The sequence below is a fragment of the Balearica regulorum genome, chromosome 28 (assembly GCF_011004875.1).
Source record: "Balearica regulorum gibbericeps isolate bBalReg1 chromosome 28, bBalReg1.pri, whole genome shotgun sequence".
In the NCBI taxonomy this organism is placed as follows: Eukaryota; Metazoa; Chordata; class Aves; order Gruiformes; family Gruidae; genus Balearica; species Balearica regulorum.
Window position 1 is genome coordinate 1,309,909 of NC_046211.1, and position 24,076 is coordinate 1,333,984.

General features: G+C 69.7%; 5 protein-coding genes across 7 annotated transcripts; 4 read left to right on the top strand and 1 right to left on the bottom strand.

The window, feature by feature from the left end:
* The first annotated feature begins 73 nt into the window (after positions 1-73).
* RAB13 (RAB13, member RAS oncogene family) lies at positions 74-2,503 on the top strand. Its single transcript, XM_075737198.1, has 8 exons — positions 74-280; positions 1,261-1,321; positions 1,411-1,471; positions 1,632-1,709; positions 1,789-1,878; positions 1,964-2,029; positions 2,155-2,205; positions 2,302-2,503. The coding sequence occupies exons 1-8, from the start codon at positions 157-159 to the stop codon at positions 2,377-2,379; spliced, it is 609 nt and encodes a 202-aa protein (XP_075593313.1). The 5' UTR covers positions 74-156; the 3' UTR covers positions 2,380-2,503.
* Positions 2,504-2,916: 413 nt separating this feature from the next.
* On the top strand, positions 2,917-4,175 carry JTB (jumping translocation breakpoint). Its single transcript, XM_075736874.1, has 5 exons — positions 2,917-3,089; positions 3,186-3,226; positions 3,366-3,451; positions 3,577-3,656; positions 3,790-4,175. The coding sequence occupies exons 1-5, from the start codon at positions 3,013-3,015 to the stop codon at positions 3,944-3,946; spliced, it is 441 nt and encodes a 146-aa protein (XP_075592989.1). The 5' UTR covers positions 2,917-3,012; the 3' UTR covers positions 3,947-4,175.
* A 144-nt stretch (positions 4,176-4,319) lies between these two features.
* Positions 4,320-6,879, bottom strand: CREB3L4 (cAMP responsive element binding protein 3 like 4). Of its 2 annotated transcripts, XM_075736871.1 has the most exons (9): positions 6,274-6,879; positions 5,945-6,155; positions 5,683-5,795; positions 5,516-5,593; positions 5,312-5,418; positions 5,154-5,222; positions 5,004-5,079; positions 4,820-4,916; positions 4,320-4,732 (listed from the first exon to the last, which is right to left on the bottom strand). In XM_075736871.1, the coding sequence occupies exons 1-9, from the start codon at positions 6,430-6,432 to the stop codon at positions 4,491-4,493; spliced, it is 1,152 nt and encodes a 383-aa protein (XP_075592986.1). In that variant the 5' UTR covers positions 6,433-6,879; the 3' UTR covers positions 4,320-4,490. The 2 variants fall into 2 exon arrangements, with proteins under 2 accessions (XP_075592986.1, XP_075592985.1); XM_075736870.1 differs by having other exon boundaries at positions 4,320-4,916; positions 6,274-6,550.
* Positions 6,880-7,109: 230 nt separating this feature from the next.
* Positions 7,110-10,351, top strand: SLC39A1 (solute carrier family 39 member 1). Its single transcript, XM_075736873.1, has 4 exons — positions 7,110-7,210; positions 7,588-7,860; positions 8,625-8,755; positions 9,393-10,351. The coding sequence occupies exons 2-4, from the start codon at positions 7,686-7,688 to the stop codon at positions 10,017-10,019; spliced, it is 933 nt and encodes a 310-aa protein (XP_075592988.1). The 5' UTR covers positions 7,110-7,210; positions 7,588-7,685; the 3' UTR covers positions 10,020-10,351.
* An 825-nt stretch (positions 10,352-11,176) lies between these two features.
* On the top strand, positions 11,177-23,081 carry CRTC2 (CREB regulated transcription coactivator 2). 2 transcript variants are annotated; one of them, XM_075736869.1, is made up of 14 exons: positions 11,177-11,399; positions 15,266-15,361; positions 15,671-15,787; positions 16,017-16,078; positions 17,641-17,709; positions 19,035-19,138; positions 19,309-19,338; positions 19,509-19,588; positions 19,804-19,853; positions 19,973-20,217; positions 20,779-21,227; positions 21,675-21,959; positions 22,064-22,238; positions 22,338-23,081. In XM_075736869.1, the coding sequence occupies exons 1-14, from the start codon at positions 11,223-11,225 to the stop codon at positions 22,544-22,546; spliced, it is 2,148 nt and encodes a 715-aa protein (XP_075592984.1). In that variant the 5' UTR covers positions 11,177-11,222; the 3' UTR covers positions 22,547-23,081. The 2 variants fall into 2 exon arrangements, with proteins under 2 accessions (XP_075592984.1, XP_075592983.1); XM_075736868.1 differs by having other exon boundaries at positions 11,178-11,399; positions 15,260-15,361; positions 22,338-23,080.
* The last annotated feature ends 995 nt before the right edge of the window (positions 23,082-24,076 follow it).

A 24,076-nucleotide genomic window follows, 5' to 3' on the forward strand; every position in this document is an offset into this window, starting at 1 on the left:
CGTGAGCCGATTCCCCTGCGGTGACGTCACGGGGAGTGGTGATGTCACGGCGGCGGGGCAGGGCTCCGGGCGAGTCCCCGCCCCGGGGGGGGGAGAGGCGGGCCGGGGCCGTGGCCGGGCCGGGCCGGGTCCCGGTGGCGGCGGCGGGCGGGGGCGATGGCCAAGGCCTACGACCACCTCTTCAAGCTGCTGCTGATCGGGGACAGCGGCGTGGGCAAGACCTGCCTCATCATCCGCTTCGCCGAGGACAACTTCACCAGCACCTACATCTCCACCATCGGTGCGTGAGCGGCACCCCCGGGGAACCCCCCCCACCCACCCGCATCCCCCCCGGGACTCACCGGGACCCCCCCCCCGGCCCCGGGAGCCGTGTCTCCCCTCCCCTCTCCTCCTCCCGGCTCCCCGGGGCGAGGGTCGGGGCGGCTGGGTCCGCTCTATCGCTGGCCGCCCCTCTCCTTCCCCGGTACCGGCAGGACGGGGACACGGCACCGGGGAGGCGGCTGTACCGCTGGGCAGCCCCGCGCCTCGTCCCGCCCGGGGAACGGGGGGGTTTGAGCCGTTTCCAGGGGCCGCGTCACGAAAGAAACCGGCCGCGGGGACGGCGGTGATGGTCACGGCTCGACGCTGGTCCTGTCCCGCTACCGCCACCGAGCCGGGACCCCGGCACCCGCCGTCCCGTCCTCTTCCTCCTCTTCCTCCTCCAAGTTTCCACCGCGCTGGTAAAGCCATTTCCTGAGCCCGGAGCAGCCGCCTCGGCCCATCCCATGCCATAAACTCCGACGCGGACACGCCGGCTGGGCCGGGGTCCCCGCTGTGCCCCCAGCTGCCCCAGGCCTTCCTCCTCCTCCTCATCCCCTGACATGGGCCGAGCAGGGAGGGGGTGCAGGGACAGGAGATTTTTTTTTGGGGGGGGGGGGGGAAGCATCTGCCAGACTTTGGGGCTTTGACTTGATGGGGGGTCCGGCAGCTCCGTCCGTCTCTTCCTCCCCCCACCCCAACTGCGGGACGCCGCGCGGGGTGATGCCATCCTGCAGGAATGCCGCGTCCGGCGGGCTGGGGGATGCCGGTGACCCCCTCCCAGCCGCCGCAGCTGGTGCCAGAACTGGACTTTGCCCGCCCCCCTCCCTTTCCCCGGATGCCAGATGGTTGTTACTGGGAAAAAGGAGACTGGGACTGGGAGTGGAGCTGTTTGCGGCATCCCCTCCCAGTGATGGTACGGCCCCGGCATCACCGGCCCCCGTCTCTTTCCTCCCATCCCAGGGATCGACTTCAAAATCCGGACGGTGGACATTGATGGGAAGAAGATCAAGCTGCAGGTCTGGTGAGTAGGGGGGGGTGTGTGTGGAGGGAATTGGGGACACCCTCCCCCCACTTCCTGCCCTCACCCCCCCTCCTCTTCCTCCCACGCAGGGACACGGCGGGACAAGAACGCTTCAAAACCATCACTACAGCTTATTACCGCGGAGCCGTGGTACGGTGGGGGGGGTGCCGGTGGCCCCCAAAAGGGCTGGGTCAGCTCGGAGGGGGGGGGGGGACATGACACCGTGACTGCCTGGGGACGAGGCACACACCCCACACCCCCCAAATCGGGGTGGAGGGTCCCTGTCCCACTGACTGCGCCATCCTGGCAGGGCATCATCCTGGTGTACGACATCACTGATGAGAAATCCTTCGAAAATATCCAAAACTGGATGAAAAGCATCAAGGAGGTGGGTGTGTGCCGGGGCGGGGGGGACAGGGGGGCATTGCCGGGGGGGGGGGATCCTGCCCGTCCTTTCCTGCCTGCAGAACGCCTCGGCTGGGGTCGAGCGTCTCCTCATCGGCAACAAGTGCGACATGGAGGGCAAGCGCAAAGTGCAGCGGGACGAGGCTGAGAAGGTACGGGGGGGGGTCACTGTGGGGCTGGGGGGGGCCCCTTTCCCCGGCATCTGGATCAGAGTGGGGGGTTCCCCTTGTCCCGCAGCTGGCGAAGGAGCACGGGATCCGCTTCTTTGAGACCAGCGCCAAGTCCAGCGTGAACGTGGAGGAGGTGAGAGGGGGACCCAGATGGGGGGGGCGCACCCGCCCAGTGGGAGAAGCACAGGAGGGGGGTGGTTCTCATCCCTGGGGGGGGGTTCCGAGGCGCTGCCCCCGCTGACTGTCCCCTCTCCCCAGGCCTTCACCACGCTGGCACGGGACATCCTGCAGAAAACCTCCCGGAAAGCCGTGAGTGGGGCCAGGGGGGTGTGTGTGTGGGGGGGCCGGGTGAGGGACCCCCCCCCCTCCCGCTCCGGGCTCCCCCTGACCCCCTCCCTTTTCCAGGCCCCCAGCAGCAGCAGCAGGCCCCTGCTGGAGCCCGGCCCCCCGAGGAAGACCGGGGCTAAATGCTCCCTGGTGTAGAGCTGCCGGTGTCGTGTCCGCCCCCCCTCCGCTGCCACTGCTCCCCCCGCCTGCCCCGGGGCAGCGCGGGCGCCGAACCGGGGCGGGGGGGTGGGGGGTGGAGGGGAACCGGGGGGGGGGGGGGGTGGGGGGCTCCCGGCTGGAGCGTGGCGGGGGGGGAGGGCTGACCCCCGCCCTGGTCCGCACCTCGTGCCATAAAGCCCAGCTTGTGCCTTGCCCCGTCTCCGGTGTCTCTGTTGGGGATGCGGGGGGGGGGGGACGAAGAACCGGGGGGGGGGGGGGACGGGGCGGGGGGGGGGGGGCCCGGAGCGCCGCCGCGCCGGGGCCGGGCAAAGCCACGCCCCATTCGATCAAAGCCACGCCCCATTCGCGCAAAGCCACGCCCCATTCGCGCAAAGCCACGCCCTCCGTATTAAACCACGCCCCTCACTTAAAGCCACGCCCTCCACCCTCCCAGCCACACCCCGTCGCTCAGAGCCCCGCCCCCCGAGTAGCCCCGCCTCCCTGCCCAGGCACCGCCCCTCGCTCTCCCCGCCCTTCCCGTCGTCCCCTGCTCCTCCCAGCAGCCCCCGCGCCTCAAGATGGCGGCGCTGCCACAGACGGGAGGCCCGGCCCGGTAGTTCCGCAGCGCCGATGGGGCCCCTTGGCCCTGCCGGGCCGCGCTACTGCGTCCTCTACGCCGTCCTGGGTTCCCTGGTCTGCGGTTTGAGGTGAGCAGGCAGTCGGGGGAGCGCAAGCGTGGCCCATGGGCGAAGTATGGCCGGGCCAGGAGCGCGGCCCTCACGGCGTCTCTGCTCTTTCCACAGGCCGGCGGTGGCGATGGTGGCGAGCGACGAGAAACGCTCGGGTGAGTCCGGGGCCGAGCTCGGCGGGGCGTGGGCAGTGGGGGACCGGGGGCTCGGTGAGGGGGGGGCCCAGTGGGGTCCCGGTTGGGCCCAATGGGGTCCCGGTTGGGCCCGTGCTCAGCGGCCGCGGTGTCTTTGCAGCGAGCCCGGTGGTGGCCACGCAGTGCTGGCAGGTGGAGGACTTCGTGGTGGCTCAGGAATGCACCCGCTGCTCCAGCTTCCAGGCGGTGAGTACTGGGTGAGCCCTCACCCGGTGGGCTGGGTCATACCGTGCCCCTCCGGGGGCTGGCGGGGTCGGGGGGGCGCAGTTTGTGCCCCGGTATGGCCTCTGACGGGCCCCTCTCGGTTGCAGAAGACGATACTGGCGTGCAGCCCCACGGGCTTCATTGAGAAGATCAACTGTGCCACCTCTAAGAAGGACGAGTTCAAGAGGTGGGTGGCGGGTCCTTTGAGGGGGGACGGATGGGGCAACCGCGAGCCCCTGGGGAGGTCGCGGGGGGGACGGGGTGGGATTTGGGGCTGAGGCCGTTCCCTCCGCCGTTCCTAACTCTCCCTGTGGGCTCAGCTGTCGCTCCGCAGTGATGGAGGCGCACGTTTTCTGGAGGTTCGTGGGCACCATGATGTGCGTGGCCGCCGTCTTTGCGGTGCTGGTGGTGTGTCGCCAGCGTGTGCTGGACAGAAAGGCCCTGGAGAAAGTCCGCAAGCAGATCGAGTCCATTTAGCAGAGCCTGGCTGCCCTGGAGAGGAGGACTCTGCTCGCCCACTGCTCCCAGCTGGGCGGGAGGATGAACTGGTGCCTGGGGAAGGCCTTGTGAACACGGAATCCTGCCGGGAACTGCCCTCCGCTGCCTCGGATGTCACCGGGGCGTCCCGTGGGGCCGGCTGAGGGGTGTCCTGCCCGCGCAGGGGGCCCTGGGGAGCACGATGCGTAATAAATCCTGGTCGTTGTCACCGGAGCGACGCTGACGTTTGTCCCCGGGAATGACGCGGAGCTGTGCCGCTGGTTCTGCTCCTCTCTCGGAGCCCTGGAGGGGTTCCCCGTCCCCCACGGCTCCGCCGCGGGCTCAGCACTGAACCCTCCAACGCACCTCGGGGTGCAAACCAGACGCGTGTTTATTCACCGGAGCACGGAGCTGATATGGGGATGTTGGGGGGGGGGGGCACCCAGCACCCCCTGTCCAGGCTGAGCTGGGTGTCCGCCCACTGCAGCACCCACCCCAGGGCACCTTCCAGCACCCCAAAACAGGGGCCCCTCTCCCCTGCCTGTCACATCTCGTCCCCGTGTCCCCGTTTCGCTGCCCCCACCGGAGCCCCTGGGGGGGTCCAGTCTGAGGAGTTGGTGCCCGGCTCCCTGCCATGGGGGGGCCTCCCGTGCCCCCCTTCAGCTCCGGCGTCCTCTGGAGCCGCAGGGCCCGGCTCTTCCACCCGCAGCCACCCCGGCGCAGGGAACGGGGCTTCTCCGGCCGGTCCCAGCGGCTCCCCCCGGGTCAGGATGTTCCTGGAAATCACTGTGGGAACAGGGAACGTCGGGGGGGGGTGGGGGGGGCTGCAGCTGGTCCCCCCTAACTCCGGGGCTCCCGCGGGTTCCCCGTTACCTCCGGTGGGCCTGTCGCCGTCCCGGCTGCGCCCCGGCCCCCAGCGGAAGGGGCTGTAGCTGGGGAACAGGATGAGTCCCAGGGAGAAGAGCAGGATCTGCCGGGAAGGGACAGGAACTGTGCGTCCCCGCGCGGTGCCGGGGGACGCCGGCGTGCCCGGTGCGTCGCGGTGCGCGTGCCGTACCAGGACGCAGGTGCTGGTCTGGGCGGCCTTGTTGGACGTCTGCTTGATCAGCGCCTGCAGCTGCCGCAGCAGCGACCTGCGGGACGAGGGGTCAGCGAGCGCCCGCGCCGTGTGCCCCTTCCCTGTCCCCGTGCCGTGTGCCGTGCTCACCCGTTGCGATTTTCCAGCTCCTGGACTTTCTTGCGCAGCTCCTGGTTCTGGGCTGAGCACGCGGCCGCCCTGCCCGGGCAGAGACGGGGACGGGTGAGGGGACGCGCGGCTGGGGACGCGCCGGGGACGTGCCGGGACGTGGTGCTGCCGGCGCCCACCTGCTCTCCAGCCCGTCCAGGTACTCCTTCTTCCTCCGCCGGCTGTCTTGGGCCGACTGCTTGTTCCGGATCTTCCTCCTCACCTTCTTCAGGATCCGCTCCTCAGTCTGGGGGGGGGGGGGGGGGGAAGGGCAGAGGGGTGAACCCTGCCCCCCGCCACCCCCTTGCGTGTCCCCACGTGCCGTCCTTCTCTCCGCCACCCACCTGGGTGAGGGGCAGGGTGCCGGGCAGCGTCACCCCCTCCTGCGCCAGCAGCCGCTTCTCCTCCTCCGTCAGGCGCAGCTGCCGAGAGATGGGACATGTTTTGGGGGGCGGGGGGGGGGGCTGGCAGCGTGGGGACACGGTGTTGGGGGGGGGCTGTGGGGACTCACCGCGGTGGGGCTGGGTGCAGGCAGGGGAGCAGGCAGGGGAGCAGGCAGGGAGGCGGCAGGCAGCTCATCGATGATGCAGGAACCGGGGAGCAGCACGGGGCACAGCCAGTCATCTGGGGGGGGGGGGGGGGGGGATGGCCGTGCCCTGCCTGCTCCTGCCCGCTCCTGCCTGCCCTAAGCCAGGGAGCCGCTCTGCTCCCTGCCCCGCGCTGGCAGGATGTGGCCCCCCCCCCCTGCCCCCCCCCCCTCCCCTCCCACTGACCCAGCTGGATGGAGACGACGCTGCCGTGCAGGGGGGTGCTGAGGTCGCAGACCACCTCGTATAGGGCCGGGGGGGGCACCTCGTCGGGCCCGGGGGGCTCCGGGCTAGTGTCTTGGGAGCCGTGGCCACCTGGGGAGGCGAGGTGGCCGCCCAGGCCGCAGGCGTCGTCGGGGTTCACCGTCAGCCGCAGCAGCTCCTCGGTTTTGCTCCCCTGCGGCCGCAGAGATGCTGGTGGGGAGATGGGGACCCCCGTGGGACCCCCCCCGGACCCCAACACCCCTCGGGGGGGCTCCTCCCTGCCCCGCTCCCCCCCCCCGACACCGACTCACGCCATCCTCGGGGAGCGTCCAGCCCTCGAAGGCCGGTTCCGAGCCACCGGGAGACGGGGCCGAGCCGGAGAAGGGGGGATCGGGGAGGACGCTGCCCGGGAAGAGCCCGTCCTGTGGCTCCAGGAGAGCGTCCAGGAGCTCCGGCACCTCCGGCTCCATCACCGGGGCTGAAGGGTGAGAGGGGGCTACCGGCCACCCCGGGGTGGGGGGGGACGGACGGGACCTGGGGACCCTCCCGGGCCGGGGGTCGTGGGTGCTGCTCCGGTCGGATCCTGGCGGGGGGATCCCCGGCTTTCCCCCCCCCCCTCCGGGTGCTCCTCGGTGGCGCAGCCGGCTCCGTCCGGGCCCCGGGGCTGCGCACCAGGATCTCCGGTATCCTGAGCGAACCCAGCCAAGTCCCGCCCCCGGGGCCTTTCACCGGTAGAAGGGCCGGGCTCCCCGCCCCCGGAGTGCCCCGGGATCCCCCGCTCCCCGCCTCGACTGGGGGTGCACGGGGGGGGGGGGGGGGCCGGCCGGGCTACCGGAGAAAACCGGGTTAGGGGATGAGACTGCCCCGGTACCGCGTTCCGGAGGTACCGGGGAGCAGCAGCGAGCGGCTCGGTGGGGGGGAACCGGGACTCCGCGACCCGGGGACGGTTCCCTGCAGCCGGCGGTGGCTCCAGGCCCGGGCCGGTGCCCTCCCGGTAACGGGACCCGGGACACACACACACACACACACGGGACCGACCCGCCCCGGCGGAGCCGGACACGTTTACGCGCGCCGCCGCGCGCTCCCGGGACAGCGATACCGCGCCCGGTTTTCTCGTTTCCTATTGGTTGAGATGCTCGTCACTCAGCGATACCGTCGGGGGGTTTTCGCGTCGCTATTGGTCGAGACGCGCCGTGCCGGCTCCGCCCTGCGGAGCACCGAGGACGCGCGGGTCCGGTGTAGCGAGCGGTGAGTGCGGGGGGGGGGGGGGGGGAACGGGGGACCCCGGGACCCCGGGACAGGGATCAGGGGCCAGGACACCATCCCGGTCCCGCTCCTTGATCCCGGATCCCCGGTGCCGGTTCCCAATCCCCGTCCTTCATCCCTTTTCCGGTCCGCCACCCCCGTGTGCCGTTACCGGAGCGCTGCCCCGGGTCACCCGCACCCCTCCACCCCCCCCCCCCCGCGGCCACCGGGGATCCCCCTCCCAACCCGCCGCGCTGCTCCAGGCACCGAGGGCACGGAGGGGGGGGGGGGGAATCGGTGCCGGCGGGAGGGGTTTGTGAGTCACCGGAGCCGGGAGGCGGCACCGGCCGCTCTGACCGTCCCGTCCCGTCCCGTCGTAGCTCCGGTTCGCTCCGACGATGCAAAGCGCGATCGAGTCGGCGGGTGGGAACTTCCCCCGCGGTAGTTTTTGAGTTCTCGTTATTAAACCCCGGGTGGGATGGTAACGAGAACCGGGCCCGGGATGGCGGAGCTGGCCTGGAGCCCCGGGGCGGCCCCGCACCCCCCTCCCGGGCTGGAGGCGAAGCTGGGCTCCCTGGTGCTGCTGCTGCTGCTGCCCCTCGCCTGCGGGCTCGCCCCCCTCTGCTGCTTCCGCCAGCCCCCCAGCTCCGCCGGTAGGAGCCGGGGTGGGGGGGTGGGGGGGTTTGGGGGTCCAGGGGGGGCTGGGGGATCGCGGGGAGTCTGGGGGTGTCAGGGGTTGGAGGGGAAGGGAGGTCCCAGGGGTTTGGGGGGGTCCCAGAGGGCTTGGGAAGGGTTTGAGGGGTCTGGGGGATCCCAGGGTGTCCTGGGGACTTTGGGGGGTCTGGGGGTCCTGGAGGGGTCTGGGGGACTTTGGGGGGTCAGGGGGTCCTGGAGGGGTCTGGGGGTCCTGGAGGGTCTGAGGGGTCTGGGGGATCCCAGGGTGTCCTGGGAACTTTGGGGGGTCTGGGGGTCCTGGAGGGTCTGGGGGACTTTGGGGGTCTGGGGGTCCTGGAGGGTCTGGGGGGGTGTCTGGGGGATCCTTGGGGGGGTTCCAGGGGGTCCTGGAGGGTCTGGGGAATCCCAGGGGTCCTGGGAGGGGGGTGGTGTCTCTGGGGGCCGGGGGGTCCTGGGGAGTCCAGAGGAGTCTGGGGGTCTCAGGCATCTGAGGGGTTCCAGGGAATCTGAGGGGGTCTGGGGGTCCTGGGGGTCTCCAAGGGGTCCTGGGGACTCTGGGGGAGTCCTGGAGAGTCTGGGGACATCCAGAGGGCTGGGGGGTGTCCAGGGGGTCCCAGCGGTCTGGGACGGGCTGGGGACAGAGCTGTCACCTGGGGCAGGGCTGACCCCAAAGGGCCTGGCAGGTCCTGGGGTACGGGGCTGCGGTGGGGGTCTCAGCGGGGGTCTCGCCCCTCCGCTCCAGACACCCGCAGCCCGGTGCTCAGCCTGGTGAGCTGCTTCGCCGGCGGCGTCTTCCTGGCCACCTGCCTGCTCGACCTCCTGCCCGACTACCTGGCCAGCATCACCGCGGCGCTGGAGGGGCTGCGCATCACGGTAAGCGCCCGGGACCCCCCCCCCCCGTGGGTCTGCCCCCGCTGGGGACCCTGCCCGGGGGGACCCCGGCTCTTCCCCGGGGGTTTCCCGGTGTCCTTGTCCCCGGGATCAGGGTCAGCAGGGGGGGAACGCGCTGGGACAGCAGGGAAGGGATGGCGGGGACTGGGTGGTGGGGAGGGGGACGGGGACAGCGGGGGGGGACGGTGGGTTTGGGACGGTGGGGAGGGGGACAGCAGGGAGGGGACGGTGGCGATGGGACAGCGGGGATGAGAGAGAAGGGAGGGGGGTGAGAGGATGGGGTGATGGGGGACAGTTGGGACAAGAGGGAGGGGGTGGTACGGATGGGGCGGCCGGGACGGGGACAGTGGGGGCTGACAGGGCCGCGCTGGTGGCGACGGAGCAGCCGGGAGGGGACGGTGGGGGCCGGGCCAGGCGGGAGGCCCTCGTGTCCCGCCGTGTCCCGCCGTGACTCATGGAAAGATCCTCCCTCTGCCCATGGCTTCCCGGCAGCCACCGCCTCCGGCTTCCTTCCCCAGGGCCGGCGGCGCAGGCAGGGCCGGGTGCAGGCAGGGCCGGGTGCAGGCAGGCCCTTAGCCCCCCTCCTTTTTGTTCCCCCCCCCCCCCCCTCCTTTTACAGCTGCAGTTCCCCTTACCGGAGTTCATCCTGGCCATGGGCTTCTTCCTGGTGCTGGTGCTGGAGCAGGTCGCGTTGGCGCAGCGGGAGCTGTCGTCCGTTCCGGAGGAGACGCGCGCTTTGCTTCCCGCAGGTTCCATCCAAACCCCTTCGCCTCAACCTTCCGTTCCCGGCGTCCGCGGCGCCATCCGAGCCGGGTTGTTGGTGTTGGCGCTGGCGCTGCACGCCGTTTTGGAGGGGCTGGCGTTGGGATTGCAGGAGGCGGAGGGGGCCGTGCTGCGCGTCTGCCTGGCGTTGCTGCTGCATAAATGCGCCGTGGCCTTCAGCCTGGCGCTGAAGCTGCTGCGGGGTCGTCTGAGGCCGCCGGCGGTGGTCGCCTGCTTGGTCCTTTTCGCTATGATGTCACCGTTGGGCGTGGGGTTGGGGACGGCGGTGGCGGCGGGCGCAGGAGCGCGGCAGCGCCTGTGCCGGGGGGTGCTGGAGGGTTTAGCGGCCGGGACCTTCCTGTACATCACTTTCCTGGAGATTTTGCCGCAGGAACTTGGGGTCCCCCAACATCGCATCCCCAAGGTAATCCTGCTCCTCGCCGGCTTCGCCCTCGTCACCGCCATCCTCTTCATCAAGATCTGAGACGGCCCCTCCCCGGGACGGGGGATCCCCCCCCCCCCAAACAGGACCCCAGGGAAGGGGGTTCCCCTCTTCACCCCTTCCTCTGTGCAAGTGCCAAAGTGTCGGGGGGCCCCCCCTCCCCGCGTGCCCCGTGCCTCAGTTTCCCCATTTGCACAGGGGGAACGGTGCTGTCCCCCTGCGGGACCCCCACAATGGGGGGGGGGGGTGAGTGTGTGTCGTCCCCCCACCCACAAGTGCCCTTACAGCGCGGGTGGGTGCCCCGGGGGACGCGGCCCCGGCCCCCCCCGCATGGGGAGAGGGGTTGGATGAAGCAAATAAAGGACTGGACCTGCTGGCGCTGCCTCTGCCTGGGGGGAGCTGGGGGGGGGGGTGCAATATTGGGGGGGTACAACAGTGCCGGGGGGGGCACAGTGCCCCCCCACACTGCGTCTCTATGGGCTGGGGGGGTCCAGGCCTCCCCAGTTTTGAAGGGTGTGGGGGGTCTGCTCCGTTCTCAGTCATCGGGGGGGGGGGTGTGACCCTGCTGGAGCCCCCCCTCCCCAGCTCTAATGCTGTGCAGCGTTACTCCCCCCGCCCTGCTGCCCCCCCCTCGGGTCCCCCCAATGCAGTGACCCCCCCCCCCCCAAATCACGGTGCCCCCCCCCAAATCACGGTGCCCATTGCCTCCTATTGCGGTGACACCCCCAAATCACGGTGCCCCCCCCAAATCACGGTGCCCCCCCCCAAGTCACGGTGCCCATTGCCTCCTATTGCGGTGACCCCCCCAAATCACGGTGCCCCCCCCAAATCACGGTGCCCATTGCCTCCTATTGCGGTGACCCCCCCAAATCACGGTGCCCACTGCCTCCCGTTGCGGTGACACCCCCAAATCGCAGTGCCCCCCCCCGGCCCCTCCCGCCACCTCGCCCCGCCCCAGCCCCGCCCCAGCCCGGAGGGAGGCGGAGGCCGCGCGGTGCACGCCGGGACTTGTAGTCGGCCCCGCCCTCCGCACCCCGCACTGCGGGGGCGCCCTCCCCGTGGGAGATCCCGACGACTCAATTTCCCTGCGACCCTTGCGGGCGCGCCGCGGGGGCTCTTGGGAGTTGTAGTCCCTCGCCCCCCTCCGGCCCAGCGGCGGCGCCCGGCCCGCGGACTCCCTGTCCCAGCCTGCCCCGCGCGGCGGCGGCGGCGGCGGCGGCTGCCGGAGCGGCCCGAGCAGGGAAGATGGCGGCGGCGGGCGCGGGGGCCGGGCCCGGGCCCGGGCCCGGTGCTGGTTCCTCAGCCGGTGCCGGTGCTTCTAACCCGCGGAAGTTCAGCGAGAAGATCGCGTTGCAGAAGCAGCGGCAGGCGGAGGAGACGGCGGCTTTCGAGGAGGTGATGATGGAGATCTGCTCCACCCGGGTGAGCAGCGCCGCCGCGGCCTCCCCCCCCCCCCCCACACACACCCCGCCCGCCTCCCCGCCGGATGCGCGACGGGCCCGGGGGTGGGGGGGGGGTGTTGGGGGGGGCCGGGAGCTGTGAGGGGAGTCAGGGGCTGGGGGGGTGCCAGGGGGCTGTGAGGGGCCGGGGGGGTCGTGAGGGGCCAGGGGGGGCTGGGGGCTCGGAGGGGGCCGGAGGCGGAGTGAAGGCCCGAGGGGGAGGGGGGGCGGTTAGGGGGGGGCTGGGTGAGGGGTGGGGGGCTGGGGGGGTGCAGAAGGAGGGGGGGGTTCTCGTGGGTAGCGGGGGGGCCGGGGGCTCTGCTGGGGATGCGGGGGGGGGGGGCGGTCTGGAGGCGCAGAGGAGGGGGGGGCTCAGGCGGGTGCCCGAAGGGGCCGGGGGGGGGTTTGGGGGTGCAGAGGAGATGGAACTGGATGGGGCATCACCCCAGGCTTGGGGCTGGGTCTGCATTTGAGGCTGGGAAAGGCCCCCCCCACCCCGCACCGGAACCCCCCTTCTCCGGGTGCCCACCTGCACCCCGCTTCTCCTTCCCGTGGGTTTACTTTGGTTAATTTTTTTGGCCACGGGTTTCTCGGCACGGGTTCGCACGTGGCTCGCTCCGGCCCGTGGCCGCCGTGCGTGGGTCCCGGTGCGCGCCGTGCGCCTCCTCCGCTTCCGAGTGTACGTCCCGGCGACCGGGTGGAAAAACCGACTCGCGGCTTGCGACACCTGAGGGTTTGCCGGTGCTCTCGCCGGCTCTTGCCGGGCATCCGCCGTGCCCACGGCTCTCGGGACGGGTTCCCACCGTGTCGCAGCCGGCCCTGGCACTCGGGGCGGGGGGTGGGGGTCTGTCTCTGAGCACCGGGGACCCTCGGGTGGGTTGGGTTGGTCCTTCCTGCCGACGCGGCCACGGGAAGCGGTGGATGCTTCATCCCTAGCGATGCTTAAATTTAGCTTGGCCGGAGCCTGAGAAAAAGCAGCGTTGGGAGCGTGGATGAGCACGCCGGATCTGAGCCGGCAAAACCGCCCCGCTCGGCAGCTTCTGGGGAAGGGGAGTCGTGCGTGTCCCCCCCACGCCGTGGGCTGAGGGCTTCTCAGAGGGACCTCAGTGGCAGAGGGGCTGCTCTGGGGGCTGCCAGCGGAGCGGGGAGGCCGGGAATGCCGCGGCACATCTCCGGGAGCGTGGTTTCCCGGGTGGGGGAAGCCGTCAAGAGGAGACGGTCGGCTCCGGTTTGCGTTTTGCTCTATGCCGGCCCTGAGGAGTCAGCAGGGATTGCGCGGCTGTTTGCCAAGATCGGGGTTTAGCCAGATTTCAGCTCCTGGAGAGCCGGGTTGTGCCAACCCCGGCGATGGGGCTCTGTGCCGGCAGTCGCAGAGTCCGCCAGCCAGCGCCGTCCTTCCTGGCGGAGATACGGGATGGATGAGTGAGGGGAGAGGAGTGCGGAGTCAAAGACACGGAGAGGCTCTTCCAGGTGACAGGGACCGCTGATGGGGAGGCTCGTGTGTCCCCCCGCATTTTGGGGCGGCGGGACCGGGAGAAGAGGGGAGCAAAATCCATCAGACCTTTAAAAAACAGGAGCGTTTGGGTCAGAGACTCCCGTTGGCACCCTGGGTGTGGCGAGGCAGCGGTGACCGGACATCTGTGGAGCCGAAGGCGACGGGGACGGGGTCCCGCCGTCCCCAAGGGAGCGACGTGTGGCTCTGCCTGCCGAGCCGAGAGCAGCCCCGTCCCCGGTGGGCAGGCAGGGCTCCCGAACGGGGACATCTCTCTGGAGGTTTTGTCCCCTCTCTCGCCGGGACAGCAGGCGGGAGCCGCGACCTGCGCATCGCTGGTGACTTTGGGAGTGGGCTGGAGCCTCCCGCACCGTGTTTGCACAGTAAACAGCTGGTTAATGTGCAGCAAAACCGAGGGGGAGAGGCAGCAGGACTGTCCTCCCCGCTAATCCCTGCCCCTGGACGCTTCCTCCGGGAGTTCATTCCCCGCACATGGGACCGGCAGCCCCGCAGAGGCGCAGAGCAGCACGGCCTGGGACAGAAGCTGGTCCCAAGGGGGGTCCCGGCCCCACCGGACCCCTCCATCGCTGCCCACAGGGCTGCAGGCAAGGAGCTGGCAGCGGCCGTTGCGCCTGCGGCTTGTGCCCCACACGGGCACCTCCGTTTCGTGGCTCCTTGATGGGGGAGAGGTGGCCGGGGGGGCTGCTGCCCAGCTCTGGGGTGCCCCGCTCCCGCCGCGGGGATTTGGCAGCCCCTCGAGCTTTGCTTTGTGTTTCCTGGAGTTTTTTCTGGCCGCTTGCGAGCCGCTGCCTGATTTCGGCCTCGCCTGGCTCTGCCGGCTCCCGCAGGGACCCTGGCTCGGAGAACAGAGCAGGATCCCAAGACCTTAAGCCCCAGCGCAACTCCTCGCACTAATCCTGCAGTGCCAGCGCAGCCAGCTGTTGACTAAATCTCCCAGTTTTTTGGTTGTTTTTCTTTTTCTTTTTTTTTTTTTTTTCCCCCTGGATCTGGATTTCACTGGTCTTAAGCTTGGGAATTTGCTGTTGCACGTTTCCCGGCTGCAGCCCGTTTCTGAGCTGCTTTTTGTGTTTCGTCTCTTCTTTCCTTGGGGTTTGTCCAGCACCGACGAGCGCTGGTGCTGGCCGGTGCACGGGGCTGCTCGGGGACCCCCCCCGGGGCCAAAGGGAAGGTGGATTTGGATGTGCTTGGGTCGGGATGGGGGAAACCCTCCTTCCTCGGTGGGATGCTGGAGGGGGGGACGGAATGGGACATCCCCCTGTGCCGGAGGGGATGATGATGATGGGGGCCGTGCCCTTTCCCGGGATGCGGGCAGCAAAGCGCCTTCCTGCTGCTGTCGGGATGAGGAAGTCTGCGCTGCTGATGGCGGATCAAACCCCTGCCCGGGTCGGCTGCGGGGCCGGGGCAGGAGGGGGCTTTTGGGATCGGCTCGGTGCTGGTACCACCCCGGGACCCGGCTCCCCTCTGTTGTGGGGTTTTCCTCTGCAGGGGGTGGGTGTCTGCACCCGGTTATCTCCCGTCTGCGGTTTTGCTGTGGCTCCTTCCCTCGGCCTTGAGCAGCGCCGGGTCGTGCGGAGCCAAGCAGGCAGCCCTTCCTGCCCGCCCCGCCGGAGCCCCGGCCCCAGGGTGGGATCTCCCCCAGGTTTTTTTTTTTCTGGGCTGCGGCACCAACCGGCGTTGCCGGTAGTCTGTGGTGTGGACAAGGTGCCTGCTGGAAAACCCAGCGCCTCCGGGTGGAAGGGGATGGGCTGACACGCCGACCGCTGGTGCCTGGGGAGCACGGAGCCCCCTCGGGTGGGCACGGGGGTTTGGGGCTGTTTGGGGGGCAGCAGGGCTGGGTTCAGCCTCTGCTCCGGGGACGTGGGTGTCACAGCCTGCGGGAGAGACGTGGCTGCTAAACCCAGCGGGGGCTCAGCATCCTTCCTGCACCAGAGCACCCACGGAGGGAGGAAAGTCCCTTGCGGGGCCTCGTCCGCACTCAGAGGCTTTGAAGCAGAGAGGTCCTGGGCACCTCGAGCCCTCCTGGGCACCTTGAGCCCTCCTGGGCACCTCGAGCCCTCCTGGCCCACTCCTGCGTGGTTCCTGAGGCCGACCGGGTCGGGCATGCCTCGCTCGGGTTGGGGGGGGCTGTCTCCTCCCCGTGGGACATCCCGGGGGCTCGATACTGTGTGTGGGGCAAGCGTGGGGCTCGGCCGCAGGAGGGAGAGCGTGGGGATGACCTGCCGGGATGGAAACGGGGGTGTCTCGGGTATAACAGGGCAGTTTGGAGGAGCCCCAGCACCCCGGGGTGCCTGCTGGCCCCCCCTGACCTGCCTCCCCCCGCTCCGTCCCAGCTGCAGGCGCAGAAGCTGAGGCTGGCGCACAGCCGGGGACCCTACTACAGCGGCTCCCTGCCCAACGTCAACCAGATCGGCAGCGGCGTCTCCGACTTCCAGGTGAGCAGAGCCTGCTCTGCCAGCCGGGGGCTGCCCGGAGGGGGGGTTTGGGGGGAGCTGCCCCCCGTGGCACAGCCATGGTGCCTCGGGGAGGGGGATCAGGAGCTGCCTCGGGACTCGGGGTGGGCGTCGGGGAGGAGGATGAAGAACCGCGGCGCGGGCTGCTGTTGGGGATGGATGGGGACGATCTAATCCCCGTGCCTGGCGAGGCCCCCCCGGCAGTGCTGCCGGTTGAGGGGGGGGCTGATCCTGAGACCCCCTTCCCTCGCAGCCGGGCGGTGGGCTCACCCCGGTGTCTCCTCCCCGCAGGGCCCTTTGCACTCGCCGCTGGACTCCACGCGCAGCACCCGGCACCACGGCCTGGTAGAGCGAGTGCAGCGGGATCCGCGCAGGATGATGTCCCCCCTCCGCCGATACGTCCGACAGATATCCTTTATCCCGTTCCCTCCCGCCCCGTCGGCGGGGGCAGGCAAGCCTTTCCTCTCTCCGCCGGGGCTCCTGCCCTGATCCCAGTGCCCCCGGTGCCCCTCGAATTTGGGATTAGCGAGCATCAGCAACGTGCGCCGCCCTGGCCCGTCTGCGGGCTTGCGTTTGGTGTCCGCACGCCGGCTGCTCAGCCCCTCGCTCTCCGTTTGGCCCTTAACGTGTCTCTCACATCGACAGCTCTCCCTACGGACCGACCTACCTGTCGCCTCCGCCCGAGCCCAGCTGGAGGAGGTAAAAACCCCACATTTTTCTTGGTTCCCGGCACTTATTTTCCTCCCCGTGTCGCTGGAACCCGGGGCTTGCTCTGTGTTAAAGAGCACCCAGAGGTTTGGAAACAGGCAGGCTGGCAGGAGCCCAGCGTAGGAGAGCCCCTCGCAACGGGCAGCCCTCCCAGGAGGATTTACACGGCTTCTCTTACCAGTCTGTGGGGGGAAAAAACCTGACTGAGATATTGGGAGCGGGGCTGGGAGGTCTCCCACCTCTCTGATTTTGGGTGTTGCCCACACCCTCCCGCAGAGGGGGGAGCGATTTTTAAGGAGAAATGATTTCATCATGCCCAAAAGAGCCGGCTCCGGCGCGTGGGGCGGCTTCTGTCCGCCGTGGCGGTGGGAAGAAGGATCCTGCCCAAGGTGAATCACCGGGCGGCTGAGCCCCTGCCCGTTCCGGCCCTTGGCCCCGGGGGCAGACAAGGACGGGGCTGGCCAAGCCCGAACGCGCCCCAAGCATCAGCTCCATCCCACAGAGGTCCCGGTGAGCTGCGGCGAAGCTGCTCGGGCTCGGCTCGGTACGGCTCAGCCCTTTTAGAGGTCGCTCGGGGCTCCTGGGCTTTATTTTCAAGGCCGCCCTTCTTCTGAACTGCTGTGCTCAGCACAACTCTCCTTCCCCAGCCCAAGGACCGTTCTCCCAGGGACTCTTGCTGCCGATTCTCCTGCCGTATCCGTTCCTCGGTGCCCGGCACGGCTTGGCTACCATCTCGGTGCACCGGGAGCCTGAGGGGCCGTGTGTGCCCCTTCTCCCCAGCCCGGCGGTGACACCGGCGGCGGCAGATGCCCGGCGGCAGCCCTGGGTTGTGCCGCGTGAGGCCGGAGCTCTGCTGGAGGTTCATGTTGTGTCTTGCGCTCCCCGCGATTAGCCTTGATGCTGGTCAGTCCGGAAAGCGAGGGCTGCGGCCTCGTTCCCCGGCACATCTTCCCCCGGCCCGCCGTATCCAAGCCTAGCCGTCAGGTGCCTTCTCTGCCGTCCTGCCTGACCTCCCGGGGCAAAACCTTGGCTTTTTTTCCCCAAAAGAAGAGGTTATGTCGAATCCTCCCCGTCACAGTGAGCGCAGGACCTCGGGCTCCAAGGAGCCATCCCCGAGAGCATCTTGCTGCAAATTCCTCCCCCAGAGCTCGCCCCGACTCTTGGGACTTTGGGGTTTTTCCACATGGAGAGGTCTCACCAGCCCCTTCCTCACGGGAACCTCAAGCTTGTTTCATTCTTAGCTGCGCTCTGCGCAGGCCGGCCGTGTTTCTGAGTCCTCGAGGCCCAGCTGCCCGTCCCCGCGGCGTCTGGGCTGCGAGCAGAGAGCTGAGGCAGGGAATAGGGTCAGGATGTCGTGGATCAGCCCCGACCCCGTGCCGAGGGGCATCCCCCGGGGCCGCCGGAGATACCCCAACTTGTCCGTGCAAGGCAGCCCCCCTCCCGCTGCCCTTGGCCTCCCCACTGGTGACCCTCCCTCCCGTGGGGCAGCACTCCCCTGCACCCCCCTCCCTTGTTCCCCCCCCCGATTAACCCCGCTGTTTCTCCTTCCAAAGGACCATGCCCTGGAGTAACTTTCCCATGGAGAAAGGACACTTGTTTAGGCTGCCCTCGGCTCTCAACAGGTGACTGGTGTTTTTTGATTCTCTTTTCTCTTTCTTCCCTGGCTCTGAGCTGGACTCCAGCCCTTCCCCAGGACCCCCAGGGTGGGCACAGCTTGTAGCACCTCCGGTCCCCCAGGAGAAGGGAAGGGGTCTGCAGGCTGCTCTGGCCGCTGAACGCAGGGACCCCCGGGGTGGAGGTGGCCCTGGGGACCCTGGGCTTGGTGCAGCCCTCGCGTCTCCGTGGCCTGCACGGTCCCGCAGCCACGCTGAGCTCCCCGAGGAGCTGCTTGAGGGAGCGCGGGGCTCCTGGATGCGGGGCAGGGCGTCCCATGGGGCCACGCCGGCTCGGAGCTGGCTCTCGGGACGAGGACCTGGCTCTGCCTACGGCTGCGGCTGCTTCGTCTCACCCCGGCACAGCCCGAGGAGCGGGAGCTGGCGCAGCCCCGGGGGATCAGGCCACGTTTGGGAACTCAGCGAGGCGATAGAGTAGTGGGTGCCCCTGTGGGATATGAACCCCCTTCCCGGGGCTCGGAGGCGGCAGCGGGGCCCTGGCCGTGCTGCGGACGGGCGCCCATCGCTCCCCGGCTGGGCCCCGCGCGGGAGGGGGCTGCGTCCCATGGGCGGTGGGGGGGGACGATGGGACGGGTGAAGGGGGGGCTTCCTGCCTCCCAGCTGCACCGCAGCTGAACAATATCCCCCTTGTGCGGTCCCAGGACGCGTCATTAGCTCAAAAAGCCTTTTCCCAGCCCCTCCCCGCACTCATCCGCTTCAGAGCGACTAATTGGGAACACAATGGGTGTAATATCCCTGGGTCCTCTGCCCCCAGCCCCTCCAAGACCCCCGGGGGGACGCAAAGGGTCTCTGGGGGAGCACATCTTCCCCCCCGCCCCAGCCCCAGTCCCCGTGCCAGGGATGGCGAGGGCTCCGGGGCCTTCACAGTGGCGGCAGAGCCATCCCTCGGAGGAGACGGGGCCGGAGCGAGCCCCAGCGTGTCTGGAAGCGCAGGGCGAGGGACTCCACCAGAGCATCGCGTGGGGAGGGCTGGCAGAAGGGGACGGGGTCCCCGCGGAGCCCCCTGGCACCTGCCTCCAGGGCTCGCCCTGGGCATGGCGAGCGTCGGGCACAGCGGGCTTTGAAGGAGATGGTTGTTCCTCCAGCGAACCCTCCCGCTCTCCTTCCAGCCCCCCCCCCCCCCCAGCTCTTCCCCTTTTTTGCCGGCTGTCCTGGCCGTGCTCCTGCCCACCGCCCCGGGGCTGGCCTCGGGGGGCTCTTACAGCTAAAGGGGAACGGGGCGGGGGGATGCGAGGGCTGAGCTGGGCCCATCTGACGATCGCTTTTCCAATTAGAACAAATTCCGACTCGGCTCTTCACACGAGCGTGATGAACCCCAACCCCCAGGACGCCTACCTGGGCCCCTCGCAGGGCGCCCCGCCGCCCGGCCGTCGGAGCGGTGAGTGTCCCCTCCCCTGACACCCCGCTTTCCCCAGCGGCACCCCGGGGGACCCCTTTTACCCCTCGAGGACCCTGGGGTCCCCCCTTTCTGCCTTCACTCCACGGCGCTGGGCAATGTCCCCCGTGTCCCCGTGTGCTGCCGCTAACTGTCCCCCCGCTCTCTCGCAGGTTTTCTGGATGGGGACGCAGACAGTAAAGGTGAGCAAAGAGTCGGGGCAGCGGGTGGGATGGGGGGGCGGGGTGTCAATTCCTGGGGACCCCTCTGTGACGAGCGGGTCTGTAACGCCCCACTCATGACCGGTGGGTGGATGCGGGTGGGTTGTGCGGCTCTCCCTGTGCTGACCCTCTGCTCTCCCCACCCCCCCCAGTGTTTGTTTTCCAAGTGCCTCCCATCGAAGAGACCTTCGATGACAACAAGCATTCGCTGAAGCCCTGGGACGCCAAAAAGGTGGGTGCGGAGGAAGGACGGTGAGGAAGTCACCCCTGCGTCCCCCTGCCCAAGCTGCCTGCTTCCTGCCCGCGGGGCGTTACGACACCGGAGTGGCTCTGCCTCCTTCCTGCCCTCAAACCGCGGCTGGTCCTGGGGTGGCGGGCGGAGGGGGGGGAGAGCGCAGGTTCAGCATCCCGGCGGCCTCGCTTCACTCCTCCCCTTTGGTTTTGCAGCTCTCCTCCTCCTCGGCCCGGCCGCGGTCCTGCGAAGTCCCTGGGATCCAGTAAGTCCTGGGAACGCGACTGGGCAGCCCGACCTCCCACGGGGCTGGAACTGGGGAGGGGGGACGCCAGAGGAGGCAGCGGCGTTCCCACCCTGAGCGTGTCTCTCTCTTTCCCCCAGCATATTTCCGTCCCCGGATCAGCCTGCCAACGTCCCCCTCGTCCCCTCGGCCCTCAACACGGGCGGCTCCCTTCCCGACCTCACCAACCTGCATTTTCCCTCCCCGTTGCCCACCCCTCTCGACCCGGACGAGACCGCCTACCCCAGCCTGAGCGGGGGCAACAGCACCAGCAACCTGGCCAACACCATGACGCACCTGGGCATCAGCGGCAGCATGGGACTGGGGACGGGCTACGACTCGCCAGGTGAGGGCTGGCCCCGTCCCGACAGGGAAACGCCGGAGCTGCCGTTCCCGGGGCGGCCGCACCAGCCGCCGAGATGCGGGGAGCCGAGAGAGCGGTTTCCCCCGTGGCGGGGAGCTGCCTGCGGCCGGTACTCGGCGGGGCCGGGGGGAGACGGGAACCCCCCCCCGGCCTGCACGCCGGAGCCGGCTGCGGCAGAGATCGGCCTCTCCGGGCGATCCTGGTCTGGGCCGGAGACGCCGCGGCCTGGGAGCGGGGCGGGGAGAGCTGCGGCGTCCGACGGCGTCAGGGTGTCCCACGGGGGTGTGGGACGGCGGCCCCGGCGGGGGAGCTTGCCCCGGCGCCCTCCGCTTGCCGAGCCGGAGCTTCCTGCGCTGCCGCGGTCCTGTTCCCGGGCTGTGTGTGTTTCTGTCTCTGTCTCCATCGTTTTGGTCGCCTCCGTCACCTTCCATCCCACCCGAGGCAGACGGGGAGCCCCAGCCTGGCCCGGCCCGGGGAGGAGAGCCTGGGGCGCGGGGCGATTCCATGGGTAACGGTGGTGTCTCTTCTTTTTTGTCCCCACAGGACTTACCTCACCTATGCAGAGCTCCCTGAGTAACCCGTCCCTGCAGTCCTCGCTTAGCAATCCCAACCTCCAGGCCTCCCTGCGAAGCCCCTCTCTCCAATCCTCCCTCAGCAACCCCTCGCTCCAATCCTCCCAAAGCAGTTCCTCCATCCCTTCCTCGCTCTCCAACCAGTCCCTGCCTTCCTCCCTCTCCTCTTCGCTCAGCAATCCCTCCCTCCCCACATCCCCCCGCAGCCAGCCCATGCAATCTTCCCCCAGCAACCCCAGCCTGCCCTCCGGCTTGAGCGGCTCTTCCTACGCCCCCATGGTGCAGGCGTCCATAAACACCTCGCCCCGCCGACGGGTCCCGCTCAGCCCCCTCACCCTCCCAATGGGTGGCGACTCCAGAAGGCAGCACCCCAAACAGTTCTCACCAACAATGTCACCCACATTGTCCTCCATCACCCAGGTATGCATGGTCCATTCGCCCGCGCCGGCCCCGCGCCGCGCGCTCCGCCTCCGTCTTCTCCTTCCTCGACTTCTCTCTTGTCTCGTTTTCCATCCTCATCTCAGCCGACACGCCAGGGCAGCCCCTCGCCCCCCCTCCCCGTCCCGAACCCGCGGACCCCTCCGCGCCGGGAGGGAGCTCTGCGCGCTTGGGGACGACGAGGCGGCTTGGGGAAAAGGGGGGGGGCGGGGGTGGGAAACGACGCGGTGCGGGGAGCCCGGCCAGCGCCGGGCGCGGGGTTTCGCGGGGCTGAAATTCGGGTTCTCCCGGATCGCCGTGGTCTCCCCAAACCCGCAGCCGGTGCTGGGGGCTGCACCGGGGGCTGAGCAGAGGGGCCGGATCCCAGTGGGCGCCGGGGTGGGTGCAGGCTGACACCCCCCCCCCCCCTCTTTTCCGCTCTCTCCGCAGGGGGTGCCCCTGGACACCAGCAAGCTGCCGGCCGACCAGCGGCTCCCGCCGTACTCCTACAGCCAGCCCGGTTTGCTCCTGCAGTCGCAGCCGAGCCAGAAAGCCCTGCACCAACCCGTGCAGTCCCCCCCGCAGCCGCCGCTGCCCCCCGCCCCTCCGGCACGGCCGCCGGTGCCGCCGAGCGGAGCCGCGCAGCGTCCGTACGCCCCCCAGTACCAGCCTAACGCCTCCCTGCAGCAGCAGCACCAGCTGGGACAGCCCCTGAGCGACTTCGGCTTGGGCAGCGTGAGTGCTCCCGGGACGGCATGGCGGGGGGGGAAACGACGCACGCCGGGGTGGGGGGCGGACAGCGGGGATATTCGCCCCCGTAACCTGCCTCTTCCCCGCAGTTCGAGCAGTTCGGGATGGGGGAAAGCCCCACCGGCAACAGCGGCAGTTTCCCCGAGGAGCTGGGGAGCCTGAGTTACCCCCCAAGCGAGGGAACCTACGACCCCCACGTCCTCAACCGGCAAAACCTGAGCAACTGCAGCCGCCACGGCCCCATCCCCAACATCGTCCTCACCGGTGGGTGGGTTGGGGGCACCGGCAGCCCCCCCCCGCGGGGAGCGGGACGGGCGCTGACCCCCCCCGTTTCTCATGAACCCCCCCCCCCCTCCCCAACAGGGGATTCTCCCCCCGGCATCTCCAAGGAGATCGCGACGGCGCTGGCCGGCGTTCCCGGTTTCGAGGTGGACGCGGCGACGTTGGGGCTGGAGGAGGATTTGAAAATCGAACCACTCACCCTGGACGGACTGAACATGCTGAGCGATCCCTACGCCCTGCTCACCGACCCGGCCGTGGAGGATTCCTTCCGCACCGACCGCCTCCAGTGAGGGGCCAGGGGCTCCGCCAGCACCCCCACCCGCCCGCGGAACCCCCCCCCACCCCACCCCCCCACCTCCGGACCCCCCCACCCCAATTTCCTCCATGCTCCCCCTTTCCCACACTTCCCTTTTTCACTTTTTTTCCGGTAAAACGGTGAGGCTGCCGCTGGTTCCCTCCCCGGAGAACGGGGCTGGGGGATGCCGGAGGAGGGGGGACACAGGAGCCAGGCGCTCTCCGGCACCCCCAAACCCCGGCAGAGAGGGGGCTCCCGTCCCCCCCCCGGGGGCGGCTGTACATAACCCCGTAGGTAGAGACCCCCGGGGGGGGGCAGGGGGGGGCGGTGTGTGTGCGCGGGGGGGTGCCGCTTCTCTTTTTATTTTATTTTTTTCTGGCTAATCATCATGTTTAAGGAGAAATCCTGCTGCCCCCCACCCCAGCTGCTCCCCGTATGTACCCCCCAGCCCCCCCACACCTTACCCAGCTGCCGGGGACCCCGCGGGACGTGTAGAAAGCACTTGTAACTTTGCCCCCACCCGCCGGGGGAGCGCGGGGGGCCCCGTCCGCGGGCGGGGGGGACCTGGGACCCCCCCAGGACCTGCGGTTCCCCCCCCCCCCCCCGCCTTGCACGGGAGGGAGCCAGAGTGATTTATTATTATTATTATTTTTTAAAATATATTATATGTTAATTAAATGCTCCCAGTGACGGTGTGTGGCTGATTTCGGGGGGGGTAGGGGGGGGCACACACACATATGGGTGAGGCTGAGGGGTTTGGGGGGCACGGGGGGGTGTTCAGCTGCTCCTGCCCCCCCCCCCCCGTCAGGCCCTTTGTTCTGGGGTCCCTTACGGGGGGGGGGGGGGGGGCAGGGGGAGGTCCTTGAAGTTCTTGGGGTGCTAAAAGGGATCCTTGGGGGGGGGTGTCCCTGGGGGTCCTGTGGAGTGGTGGGGGGTGCTGAGGGGTCGGGGGGGTGCCTGGGGGTCCTGTGGAGTGGGTCCCTGGGGGGGTCCCTGGGGGGGTCCCTGGGGGTGCTGGGGAGTCCTGGGGGGTGCTGAGGGGTCCTGGGGAGTTTTGAGGGGCCAGGGAGGGGTGTCTGGGGGTCTTGGGGAGTGCTGAGGGTCCCTGGGGGGGGTCCCTGGGGGTCCTGTGGAGTGGTGGGGGGTGCTGAGGGGTCGGGGGGGTGCCTGGGGGTCCTGTGGAGTGGGTCCCTGGGGGGGTCCCTGGGGGGGTCCCTGGGGGTGCTGGGGAGTCCTGGGGGGTGCTGAGGGGTCCTGGGGAATTTTGAGGGGCCAGGGAGGGGTGTCTGGGGGTCCTGTGGAGTGCTGAGGGTCCCTGGGGGGGGTCCCTGGGGGTCCTGTGGAGTAGTGGGGGGTGCTGAGGGGTCGGGGGGGGGGGTCTGGGGGTCCTGTGGAGTGGGTCCCTGGGGGGGTCCCTGGGGGTGCTGGGGAGTCCTGGGGGGTGCTGAGGGGTCCTGGGGGGGGTTTGAGGGGTCTGGGGGGGGTGTCTGGGGGTCTTGTGGAGTGCTGAGGGTCCCTGGGGGTC

Excerpts from the sequence above, each read along its gene's own strand:
- RAB13 (XM_075737198.1), top strand. The coding sequence starts at position 157 with ATGGCCAAGGCCTACGACCACCTCTTCAAGCTGCTGCTGATCGGGGAC. Across the intron at positions 1,322-1,410 it reads AAGATCAAGCTGCAGGTCTG|GGACACGGCGGGACAAGAAC; the intron begins GTGAGTAGGGGG and ends CCTCCCACGCAG. Across the intron at positions 1,879-1,963 it reads AGCGGGACGAGGCTGAGAAG|CTGGCGAAGGAGCACGGGAT; the intron begins GTACGGGGGGGG and ends CTTGTCCCGCAG.
- JTB (XM_075736874.1), top strand. The coding sequence starts at position 3,013 with ATGGGGCCCCTTGGCCCTGCCGGGCCGCGCTACTGCGTCCTCTACGCC. Across the intron at positions 3,090-3,185 it reads TCCCTGGTCTGCGGTTTGAG|GCCGGCGGTGGCGATGGTGG; the intron begins GTGAGCAGGCAG and ends CTCTTTCCACAG. Across the intron at positions 3,452-3,576 it reads GCTGCTCCAGCTTCCAGGCG|AAGACGATACTGGCGTGCAG; the intron begins GTGAGTACTGGG and ends TCTCGGTTGCAG.
- CREB3L4 (XM_075736870.1), bottom strand. The coding sequence starts at position 6,432 with ATGGAGCCGGAGGTGCCGGAGCTCCTGGACGCTCTCCTGGAGCCACAG. Across the intron at positions 6,156-6,273 it reads GGACGCTCCCCGAGGATGGC|GGGAGCAAAACCGAGGAGCT; the intron begins GTGAGTCGGTGT and ends CTGCGGCCGCAG. Across the intron at positions 5,223-5,311 it reads CTGGACGGGCTGGAGAGCAG|GGCGGCCGCGTGCTCAGCCC; the intron begins GTGGGCGCCGGC and ends CTGCCCGGGCAG.
- SLC39A1 (XM_075736873.1), top strand. The coding sequence starts at position 7,686 with ATGGTAACGAGAACCGGGCCCGGGATGGCGGAGCTGGCCTGGAGCCCC. Across the intron at positions 7,861-8,624 it reads CCAGCCCCCCAGCTCCGCCG|ACACCCGCAGCCCGGTGCTC; the intron begins GTAGGAGCCGGG and ends CCTCCGCTCCAG. Across the intron at positions 8,756-9,392 it reads TGGAGGGGCTGCGCATCACG|CTGCAGTTCCCCTTACCGGA; the intron begins GTAAGCGCCCGG and ends CTCCTTTTACAG.
- CRTC2 (XM_075736868.1), top strand. The coding sequence starts at position 11,223 with ATGGCGGCGGCGGGCGCGGGGGCCGGGCCCGGGCCCGGGCCCGGTGCT. Across the intron at positions 19,854-19,972 it reads TGCGAAGTCCCTGGGATCCA|CATATTTCCGTCCCCGGATC; the intron begins GTAAGTCCTGGG and ends TCTTTCCCCCAG. Across the intron at positions 21,228-21,674 it reads CATTGTCCTCCATCACCCAG|GGGGTGCCCCTGGACACCAG; the intron begins GTATGCATGGTC and ends CTCTCTCCGCAG.